The sequence below is a fragment of the Mobula hypostoma genome, chromosome 8, assembly GCF_963921235.1.
Source record: "Mobula hypostoma chromosome 8, sMobHyp1.1, whole genome shotgun sequence".
Classification (NCBI taxonomy): Eukaryota; Metazoa; Chordata; class Chondrichthyes; order Myliobatiformes; family Myliobatidae; genus Mobula; species Mobula hypostoma.
This window is the reverse complement of record NC_086104.1, coordinates 16,020,313-16,032,520: the sequence shown is the minus strand read 5'-3', so window position 1 is coordinate 16,032,520 and position 12,208 is coordinate 16,020,313. Positions and strand designations below refer to the sequence as shown.

Sequence of the window (12,208 nt, the reverse complement as noted above, 5' to 3'; positions counted from 1 at the left end):
ATCCGAAATGCAGAACACCTGGGCAACATTCTCCCTCTCTGTAGCATAGCGATCCCACCAGTGATAAAAAGGCAGTCTCTCCTCTCTGTAGCAGAGTGATCTTACCAGCGATGAAAGGCAGTCTCCCCTCTCCCCCCTCAAGAGATCAGTGATCTCTTAAGTCATTTTCTTCAAAATTCTGCTATGTGCAGCATCATAATCATGGTATTAACTACCCTACCCTTTCTCTGCTCCTCATAAGTTTAGAGCACTTTATAAAGGTGATCAAGTCTCCTTCACTCAATGGAAAACAAATCCATCCTAATCCAATTTCTCCTTATAGATCAAGCCCTCCGGATTAGGCCACATTCTTGTGCATCCTTTGTAGCGTAATCACATCCTTCGAAAGCACAGTGGCCAGAAATGCACACAATACTCCAAGTGTGGCTTAACCAACACCTGTATAACTGCAACATGATATCCCAACTCCCATTCTCAGTGGCTCAGCCTCTTCACGACTCTGTCTATACATGTTGCTACTATCATGGAACTATGTACTTGTACCCTAAGGTCCTCAGGGCCTGGTCATTCACTGTGTATGTCCTACACTAGGTTAACTTCCAAAGATATATTTCTTTGCACTCGAGTCCTGATGCAGGGTCTCAGCCCGAAACGTTGACTGTCCCTTTGCCTCTACAGCTATTGTGTGACCTGATGAGTTCCCGTGGCAGTTTGTTTTTAGCTCCAGATCCCAGCATGTGCAGCTTCTCATAACTCACTGTGCACTTGTCTGAGTTAAATTCTACCTGTCACTTTCCGACTTCATCCTTAAACAATTTCCTTCACTGTTCACTGTACCAGCCACCCCCACATCACAAGGGTTGCACTCGTAGAAAACAGTCTGTATCTGTATCATGATTTTCCTTCACAGAAAGTCATTTTCCATCATGGGAACCCATTTCATCTGTGTGTGTGTCAAGAGACACAAGTTGAAATAAAAATGTGTTAATTTATTTGATTTATTTAATTTTTATTCCCCCCCCCCAATAAATTTTGTGAGAATTAACTTTATTCCATATCTCAAATGTTCGGGTTGTAATTAGGGTGAAATCCTATAACCCGAACAGCCAGAACACAAGGTTCATCTGTATCACCAATTTTGGTGCCATCTGTAAGCTTACCAATGACACCACTAACCTTCACCCTCCAAATTGAATAAAAGAGGACCCTGCTACAGGTCTCCAAACTGAAAATTAACCCTCTGCTATGACCCTCTGCCTCCTACCACCATTTCACGGGCTTAACCCTGATTCCCATATATTCTAATCTTCTGAACTGGTCTAGCATGTGGGACCTTGTCAAAGTCCTTGCTAAAGTCCACGCAGACAATATTGACCTACCTGCCTTCGTCAATCCTATAGTTCAGGGGTTCCCAACCTTTTTTTTAATACCATGGATGCCTGCCAGAAACCTAGGGATCCGTGCATCCCCAGTTGGGAACCCCTGCTTTAGGTCACCTCCTCAAAAACCCCATTCAAATTTGTGATACATGATCTTCCACCAGCAAAGCTATACCAAATACCACCGAAAGTGCAATAAACAATCTTCCCACCACAGCAATGAAAGCCCCTGGATCAACATAAACTGCTTTAATATAATTTGGTGACCAAGACAGTAAATTTAAAGGGGGATCTGTGAATGCACTTAAGAATTAACGAATTTTGGAGAAGTATAAAAGTAATTGTGAGTTCAAAAATTTGGACTTGCGGTTAACTTGTGTAAAAATGCAGTTATCTTGTATAAAAATATGAATAACAATGAAATCAATAATAGAAAAAACAACAGTACATCATCATTGTCTACGCATTGTGCAGACTAGGCAAGGCTGAGTTAGTAAGGATTTTTCTCCCTAGCAGAAAGCACAGTGCAAGTGTAAGAGATCAGCTCCTTATAATGGAAATGAAAATTCTTCCCTTATGAGTTTGTGGAATGGCGTACCCCAGAAGATTATGGATGTTAATTTTCACTAATTGGTATAATATCAAACAAGTAAACATGGAGTTATACAGCTCAGAAACAGGCCCTTCAGCCCATCTGATCTGATCTGATCCAAGCTGTCCTATCTCCATTTACCAGCATTTGCCCATAACCACCCAAATCCTTCCTATTTATGTACCTGTTCAATTGTATTTTAAAAGTTGTATAATTATTCTTGCTTCACCTACCTGCTCTGACAGCTCATTCGACATTGATGCTACCCATTATTCAAAATTTACCATTCAAGTTCCTATTAAATCTGTCCCGTCACCTTAAATTTATGCCGTCTAATTCTTAATTCCCCTACTCTGGGGGAAAAAGCTTTCACTCCATCTGTGCCTCTCATGTGTTTATACACCTCTATTAGATCACCTCTCAGTCTCCTATACTCCAAGCAATAATGTCCTAGCCCGTCCAGTATCTCCTATAAATCAGTCCCTCAAGTCCTGCTAAATTCCTTTCAAATATCTTCTGTAGCACAAGAGATTCTGTAGATGCTGGAAATCTTGAGCAACACAGACAAAATGCTTGAGGAACTCAGCAAATCAGGCAGCATTACTCACTTACTCAGCAGATCAAGATCCCCCTGCAATTTTTGATAATCTTCTTCACTATTCACTATACCATTTGTTTTAGTGTTGTTTTCAAACTTACTAACCGTGCCTAGTTCATTATTATCCAAATTGTTGATATAGATTTACAAACAATGAGTCTAGCACCAACCCCTGAGGCAAACCATTAGCCACAGGCCTCCAGTGCATATTATATTTGTTCTTTAACTCTGGAAATAATTTTCCTCTGCTTATTTCATATTTTGATAGTTGCATGTTTGAAAGGCCAGAGGGAGAACAATATTCAGTTATCACTGGTGTACACCCTTGGCTCATTTGAAAATCACTTAATACCAATCTTAGAAAATGTTAGTGCTTTTAAAGTCAGCTTTGAATTATCAGGAGTCGGATGTGTTGTAAATTGCTTACTGGGAATTCTCTCAAGGTGTCGTTTTGCTCAATGTGTTCAGTGAGATGGAACTGTGAAGGTCAGAGTGTGGGGTGTTCCTGTGGAAAGGGTATTAACACGAAGGTACATATGGGAATCTGCCCTTCTGACTGAAGCAGCTCTCTAGTCAAAAAACATTACACTGATGTATCCCAAAAGTGACCTAAAATGGAATTGCTATTTAGATATTTCAAAACAATTAACAGGAAAAATAGGACATAGCTGGAAAGAGTCTGTTATTTTTCTGTTACTGCCTGTTCCATTCAGACTGACAGCTGGGAACAGCGACATCTTTTTTCATGAAACAGGGCAAAGAAAATGTGATTTTGAGATTTTTTCCTCCTTCATTTCTCTCTCTCTCACTAATCAAGGAAAAATCCAAACTGATGAATTGAAAATGGAAATTTTCAGCCAGTCAGTCTGCATTCAACTGAGAAAAGATGAGTTAATGCTGTCATAATTCTCAACATTCTTTTTAAACATATTATTTAAAACTCAAATACCTTTTCCTTAAAAGTCCTGTCTAGAGAACAAATTCTCACTTTTATTCTAAAATGGGTCAAATAAGACAGAGGTTGTATAAAGACTGAATTCTATGAAACCCAACTTTGCTGCGGCAACACTTTTATGTGTCACCTTGGCTCATTTTGCAAATAGATTATTGCTTCTAATCACAAAATTCCTGACGTCTTAAAGTTTTAGGTGTTAATGTGAACCACAACAAATTATTCTCTGAAATTTCTGTATTCTCTCCATGTAGAAACATAGAAAACCTACAGCACAATACAGGTCCTTCAGCCCACAATGCTGTGCCGAGCATGTACTTGCCTTAGAAATTACCTAGGGTTAACCATAGCCCTCTATTTTCCCAAACTCCATGTACCTAACCAGGAGTCTCTTAAAAGACCCTATCGTATCCACCGCCAGCAGCCCATTCCACGCACCACGCTCTGCGTAAAAAAACTTACCCCTGACATCTCCTCCGTACCTACTTCCAAGCACCTTAAAACTGTGCCCTCTCGTGATAACCATTTCAGCCCTGGGAAAAAGCCTCTGACTATCCACATGAGCAATGCCTCTCATCATCTTATACACCTCTATCAGGTCACCTCTCATCCTCCGTCCTTCCAAGGAGAAAAGGCCAAGTTCATTCAACCTGTTCTCGTAAGGCATGCTCCCCAATCCAGGCAATATCCTTGTAAATCTCCTTTGCATCCTTTCTATAATAGTTTCCACATCCTTCCTGTAGTGAAGAAGAAGAAGAATATCTTTATTGTCATTGTTGTGGAGAAATGAAACACAGTTTAGCAGCTCAACGTTTTCCAGCATGACAAAGGATATATACATAAAATAAACTCTAAAACCTCAGGAGTGCAGTGCAAAATTAATAATATATGGATGGGGGGGTGGGGGTAGGACTATTGCACACCTGCCATTCCTGGAAGTGTGATGCATTTAGTTGCCACCGTCTTAGGAGGGGGGCAGGAGAAGGGAAGGGGGTGTTATACATTTCACTGCTTGTGGGTAGAAGCTGTTAAGGATTCTATTTGTTTTCGTCCTTAATGCTCTGTATCTCTTCCCAGAAGGTAGAGGGGAAAACAGGTGATGTCTAGGATGAGTGGGATCCTTTGAAATACAAATAGCCTTCTTTTGAAGTCTGCCAGTATAAATGTCTCTGAGGGAGGGTAATGTTGTGCCAATAACCTGCTCTGCTACCCTCAGCATCTGCTGCAAGTCCTTCCTGTTCTGTTCTGTGCAGCTGGCAAACCAGGTGAGGCGACCTGAACTGAGCACAGTACTCCAAGTGGGATCTGACCAGGGGCCTATATGGCTGTAACATTACCTCTTGGCTCTTAAACTCAATCCCACGGTTGATGAAGGCCAATGCACCGTACACCTTCTTAACCACAGAGTCAACCTGCGCAGCAGCTTTGAGCGTCCTATAGACTCTGACCCCAAGATCCCTCTGATCCTCCACACCGCCAAGAGTCTTACCATTAATACTATATTCTACCATCATAATTGAGCTACCAAAATGAACTACCTCACACTTATCTGGGTTGAACTCCATCTGCCACTTCTCAGGCCAGTTTTGCATCTTATCAATGTCCCGCTGTAAAATCTGACAGCTCTCCACACTATCCACAACACCTCCAACCTTTGTGTCATCAGCAAATTTACTAACCCATCCCTCCACTTCCTCATCTAGGTCATTTATGAAAAGAGAAGGGTTCCCAGAACAGATCCCTGAGGCACACCACTGGTCACCGACCTCCATGCAGAATATGCCCTGTCTACAACCACTCTTTGCCTTCTGTGGGCAAGCCAGTTCTGGATCCACAAAGCGATGTCCCCTTGGATCCTATGCCTCCTTATTTTCTCAAAAAGCCTTGCATGTGGCACCTTATCAAATGCCTGGCTGAAATCCATATACATCTACTGCTCTACTTTCATCAAACTGTTTAGTCACATCCTCAAAAAATTCATTCAGGCTCGTAAGGCACGACCTGCCTTTGACAAAGCCATGCTGAATATTCCTAATCATACTATGGCTCTCTAAATGTTCATAAATCCTGCCTCTCAGGATCTTTTCCATCAACTTACCAACCACTGAAGTAAGACTCACTGCTTTATAATTCCCTGGGCTATCTGTACTCCCTTTCTTGAATAAGGGAACAGCATCTGCAACCCTATAATCCTCTGGAACCTCTCCCATCCTCATTGATGATGCAAAGATCATTGCCAGAGGCTCCTCCCTCGCCTCCCACAGTAGCCTGGGGTACATCTCGTCCAGTCCCAGAGACTTATCCAACTTGATGCTTTCCAAAAGCTCCAGCACATCCTCTTTCTATATGCTTAAGCTTTTTCAGTCCGCTGTAAGTCATCCCTACAATCGCCAAGGTCATTTTCCATAGTGAATACTGAAGCAAAGTATTTATTAAGTACCTCAGCTATCTCCTCCAGTTCCATACACACTTTCCATGTCACACTTGATTGGTCCTATTCTCTCACATCTTATCCTCTTGTTCTTCACATACTTGTAGAATGCCTTGGAGTTTTCTTTAATCCTGCTTGCCAAGGCCAATCCTTCTGGCTCTCCAAATTTCATTCTTAAGCTCCTTCCTGTTAGCCTTATAATCTTCTGGATCTCTATCATTACCTAGTTTTTTGAACCTCTAGTAAGCAAGATGTCTGTTATCCTCACATATGTAGCCACAGTCAGTTCACGTTGACAGGTACAGTAATGCATGTTTGACTCTCCTGACTAGATTACTATACACACCCATGTTTGCTGTGTCTCCTGTGCAGTCTTTTGCCTCACAATCCCAAGTTCCGAGCTACAAACCTTCAAAGAAATGTTATCATCCCACTTCCAGTGTTGAGTGGTGGACACCGAAGATTCCTACCCTTGCAGGTGGCCACCATTTACTAACACAGGAGATTCTGCAGATGCTGGAAAGCCAGAAGCAACATGGACAAAATGTTGGAGGCACTCAGCAAGTCAAGTAGCATCCATGGAAAAGAACTGTCGATCTTTGAGGCTGAGACCTTTCAGTCAGACTGGAAAGGAAGGAGGAAGATACCTGAATAAAATGTGGATGGGGGGAGAAGGATGACTAGCTAGAAGGAGGTAGATGATGCCAGGTGGGGGGGAAAGCTAAAGCACTGTATATGAAGGAATCTGATTGGAGAGGAGACTGGACCATGGGGGGGGGGCACCAGCTGGAGGTGATAGGCAGATGAAAAGAGATAAGAGGGAAGAGTAGGGAATAGTATAAGAGAGGAGGGGGAGGGATTTTCCTTAGCAGAAGGAGAAACTGATATTCATGCCATCAGGTTGGAGGCTATCCAGATGGAATATAAGGTGTTGCTCCTCCACCCCGAGAGTGGCCTCACCATGTCCCAAGAGGAGGCCATGGACTGGCATGTTGGGACGGGAAAGGGAATCAGAACTTAAATGTTTGGCCACATGGAAGTTCGCTTTTGGTGGATGGAACTGAGGTATTCAATGAAGTGGTTCTCCAATTTACAATGGATCTCACCAATATGGGGGTCACACTGGGACACGAGATAAAATAGACAACTCCGGCAGATTCACAGGTGAAGTGTTGACTCACCTGAAAAGACTGTTTGGACCCTGAATGGATGTGAGAGAGAAGGTGAATTGGCAGTTGTAGCGCTTAGACTGCTTGCTGAGATAAGTGCCAGGAGGGAGATTAGTGAGGATGGACAAATGGACAAGGGAATCACGGAGGGAGCAATCTCTGCAGAGAGTGTGGGTAGAGTTAAGGCAATGGGAAGATGGGGTGAGCAAGGATGCCTGGGAAATGCAAGAGATGCATTTGAAGGCAGCTTTAATGGAGGAAGGAAAGCCCCATTCTTCGAAGGAGAACATCTCTATAATAATTATATACAAATACAAAAATAATATAACTATAAAATATAGCAAAAATAAAAGTTAATTCAAGTTAATTATGAAATAATTACTGTAATTCCATTATTCAATTAGTTCAATTAAGGTGAATATTCAGTGAGATGAATAATAAAACAACAAGTGCATCTAGAGTGATACAATATGGAGAAATAAACGTAGAGACAGTTCTCAGGAACAGAAACCTTACATAACCTGAAGACTGACTGAATTTGGATGGACACTCAGTGTATTGTTAGTAAGTGTTGGTGCACAAAGGCATTGGTGCTGCTGGCTCTTGGTTCAGTTATACGTCTGATGATAGGTTGGGCTTGGGAGACAACCTGCCTGGAAAGAAATACAAGCAGAAAAGTAGAAGTTTTTTTTTTAAAGTGTTGGCCCTTCAGTTGACTGAATGTTCCCTTGCAACAGATGGCACATTTCTGTGAGAGACTCCCTGCTGAATGAGAAGCTGCTTAGACAATTATCCTCAGTCACTGCCAGGTGTATGTTAGGACCTGCAGGCGTAATTGCTAGTATATTGGTGAAGGTGGGCATTCTGCCTCTGGTATCTAACAATCCTCCTGCCACACCTTCTTTCAAGTTGTGTCTTTCAACACCAATCTAGAATTAATGATTAGTTTTGAAACACTAAGTTGATTTGGTTATTTGCATAGGGTATCCTGTCATCGGATTCCTTTATCAGGCCAGAGAGCACCTATAGTGACCTCTAATTTCATGAAGTTGTGCTCTGATTCTGTTGATTGTCCACCAAGAGTCATCTGGGATTCGTTACATTGGTTTTTATCACTTCAACAGAAACATCATGTGTCTACGTTTGTTTACGTGTTTACAAATGTGAGACAGAAAGAAAATGAATAAAACAACACAATGAATTAAATGCAAACAAAAACTAGCATCCAACCCACTGAAAAAGCAAAGATATGGTCTGGCCACAACATTTGCCCAGGCAAATGCATAGCACGATCCAAAGATACACTTCATTCATAACATTTAATTGATTACACAACTCAGATTAAGTTGTTATACATTTTCTGTTCAGGAGCGTCTTTAGCTGGACCAGACAATTGAAAGTGTTGTGAATGAGCTGATGATCCCATGTGCAAGGGATTCCCTGCCTGAATTTTGTTCAGTGTCCTCCAGGGACCAAGTCAACAGATGGAAAATATACCCAGTCTTACCAACAGCCTATTAAAGCAGGTTACTGTTCTTCAATAGACTGAAATAAATTGTACCACTCAACTGTAAATTTTAGCCTAGTTTTTTTGAGGATTTTTGCACATCTGTCAGCTTTCCAGTCATCGTCATCTTGTTTTCTTGCAGATCAGATTAAATTACCAAGTTGATGAGCTAATTTTATCAAGAGTTTGCAGTCTTTCTATAGAGGTGCTTCGTGGGAGAGTGAAGGCAAATGCGTCACAGCCTCTTTGTCTCGAACATTATTGACTGAATTTCCAAAACAAGCATGGAATTTTCCCATGTCATTTGTATAGTTCTCAGATTTAAACTATGGGTCACCACTTGGCTTTCAGAATGGGATTTTATCAAGAGATGGTTGTGTTTGTGACTGAGATATCAGCTTTATATTAAGCCATTATTTCCAGGTTGTACATAATTATTTCTCTATGTAGTACCCTGAGTTTAACAAAGCGCTGCAGTACTTCACTCTCAGAACACAAAGAACCATGACAGCACCATTATCTAAAGTGATGTATGTACAGTACGTGACTACATTTCTATATAAATTGTCGGGCAGAATTCAAGCTAAATTATAGCATGTGTGTTTAAGATAATATTTCTTTACTAACTAAGTGATAAAGTAGGATTAAATGCTTTTAGCTTCAGCAACTGAAAAAGACTGATGTGGTCATAGTTTCAAGAGGTTAATTAATGTAAAGGAATGAAGTCACTACATTATATAATGTTTATTAGGTTTGGGGTTTCACTCTTACTTAAATATATTGTTTAGTGACTGCTTGCCGTGTACAATGTTGTAGACCATGGTTTCAGCATGCACTTTTTAAGGTCCAGCATTGTAGAGAGCAAGAAGTATAATCATGTAAGATTTGAAGCAAATATTTTAAAGCCAAAAATGTTAATTGTAGTCCTCAGAAATGGCATCAAGACCGAGAAAAGTGTTGGCTGTACTTTCGGCTGTTGGGCATTTACCTGAAGTGCAGAGTCATGGACTTTCTGCAGGAGGTTGTAACAGTGATTAGAAGAGGAAGCATTCATTGAGCCTTGGCTATGGGATATGGACTGCAACACACACACAGGGATGGATTGTAAGACCTGCCAGGTCTTCAGACCACTGTGGTTATGTAAATAAACACCTCAGAATCAGTAAACTCAACACCTTCCAAACCGCAAGTTGAACAACAACTTCATCTCCCAGGACACTTCAGACTTTTTTTCCTTTGTCTTGTCAAACCAGTTGACTCAATTGTCCAGTTAAAAAAGATTTGGACTTTACAATAAAAGATGAACCTGCACGTCTTAATTTAAAAGGATAGCAAAATCCTCTTGTTAAAAACAGTGCAGCAAGCAGTCTGCACTTCCTGTTTTGTACAACCTGATGCAAACCAAGCCACTCACAGTAAATAAAACTGCAAATAAATGTGTTCCATTCCTCGAAACAGGAAATTCTACAAAACGTACCTGAAAGGAACTTTGCCACCAATTGATTTCACTGCTTCAAACAACACAATTATGTCACCAATGAAACATCTCCGTTTGCAACAGTTCCTTGTACACTGCTGATTTATTTTAAAGATGAAAATCAGCAGTATAACAATCTGTTTTAAGGGAGGAAGTTTACGTGGGACTAAAATGTGAGGCTTGTTTACTGAAATAGCAAATCTAACCGCTGGTGAAATTCTAAGAATCCTGCAGATGTGGGAAGAGGTGCTGGGTTACTGAAAACTAGACTTAAATTATCCCTTTTCTTTCTCCATTTTTAGCCTCCTGTTCTGTCGTAACACCAGAGAACCCACGAATATTCAACTTGGATGTCAGTCTGAAAGAGAAATAGAATTTTTACTTTATAAAATTCTGTACATATTTTGATATAAAATGTTTTTAACAAAGTTTATGTTCATTTATTTTAACTGCATCCTTGCCATCAGGTGAGGAAGGAATAATTTACTATTTACCACCACTGCTTTGAGGATCACGACAATATTGTCGTGATCCCCATGTACAAATGTTTTCAGTTGTAAATTAATAAGTATGCTCTTATTTTGTCACCTTATTTCAGATTGTTTCCCAAAGTGATATATACAACCTGGTAAAGAGTCTTGATGCCTCTCTGCCTCATTTTAGCTGGCAACAGTATATTTTAAATGGAGTCTGTTTTGCTGTGAGCACAGCAGCAAATGTCAGCGTTGCAAAGATGGCAGCAGAGTTGCACTCATAATACTCACCTTATATCTTTACCAGTTGTGTGACATTTAACCTGACTTTCATGGACAACCTGATGACCATGAAGCTTCACTCTTTTGATTCTGTTCTGGAGATATTTGTGTAAAACCATTCTCCTGTAAGTTATTTCATTTATCTTAATTTATTCCATATTTAATTGAAGCAGTTAATGTGAACCTTCAGATGCTGTCAATTCAAACTGTGCGTAAAGTGATAACTATTTTGATGTTTACATTAAAATTTATTTTCCTACAAGCACAAGGAATGTGTTACATTCCTGTGTAGTGCCTGATGCAAAATGTGTACCAATGTGGAATATTTTAACACTTTTAGTTTTGTGTTTCCAGTGGGAATATGTCCTGTGAAATAGAGCACAATTGAACAATTAAAGAAGTTCTTTTTATTCCATTTCCTTACTATAGTACAGATTTTTCCAAATTATTTTACTATGTCTGGGTAAGCAAGGATGACATGTAAGTGGAGAAATTCTTTCCAGTGTTGTTAGAAACATAGAAAACCTACAGCACAATACAGGCCCTTCGGCCCACAGAGTTGTGCTGAACATGTCCCTACCTTAGAAATTACTAGGCTTACCTATAGCCCTCTATTTTACGAAGCTCCATATACCTATCTAATATGGTAACCTCATACGGTAACCCTTTCATTCCTGGAATCATTCTCGTGAGTCTCCTCTGAACCCTCTCCAATGTCAGTATATCCTTTCTGAAATAAGGAGCCCAAAACTGCACAGAATGCTCCAAGTGTGTTCTCACGCATGCCTTATAGAGCCTCAACATCACATCCCTGCTTTTATATTCTATACCCCTAGAACTGAATGCCAACATTGCATTTGCCTTCTTCACCACCTACTCAACCTGGAGGTTAACCTTTAGGGTATCCTGCACAAGACTCCCAAGTCCCTTTGCATCTCTGCATTTTGAATTCTCTCCCCATCTAAATAATATTCTGCACGTTTATTTCTTCCACCAAAGTGCATGACCACACACTTTCCAACATTGTATTTCATTTGCCACTTCTCTGCTTATTCCCTGAAACTATCCAAGTCTCTCTGCAGGCTCTCTGCTTCCTCAACCTCAACACTACCTGCTCTTCCACCTATCTTTGTATCATAGGCAAATTTAGCCACAAATCCATTAATCCCATAGTCCCAAGAATTGACATGCATTGTAAAAAGCAGCAGTCCCAACACCGACCACTGTGGAACTCCATTGGTAAATGGCAGCCAGCCAGAATAGGATCCCTTTGTTCCCACTCTTTGTTTTCTGCGAATCAGCCAATGCTCCACCCATGCTAGTAACTCCCTTGTAATTCCATCTCTTA

General features: G+C 40.6%; 1 protein-coding gene across 1 annotated transcript in view; it reads left to right on the top strand.

The window, feature by feature from the left end:
- Positions 1-11,241, top strand: part of sdccag8 (SHH signaling and ciliogenesis regulator sdccag8) — a 426,566-nt gene extending 415,325 nt beyond the window's left edge. The window contains exon 18 of the mRNA XM_063055502.1: positions 10,408-11,241. Within this exon, the coding sequence (XP_062911572.1) occupies positions 10,408-10,425 (18 nt within the window). The 3' untranslated portion in view covers positions 10,426-11,241. The remainder of the gene's footprint in view (positions 1-10,407) is intronic.
- Positions 11,242-12,208: the final 967 nt, after the last annotated feature.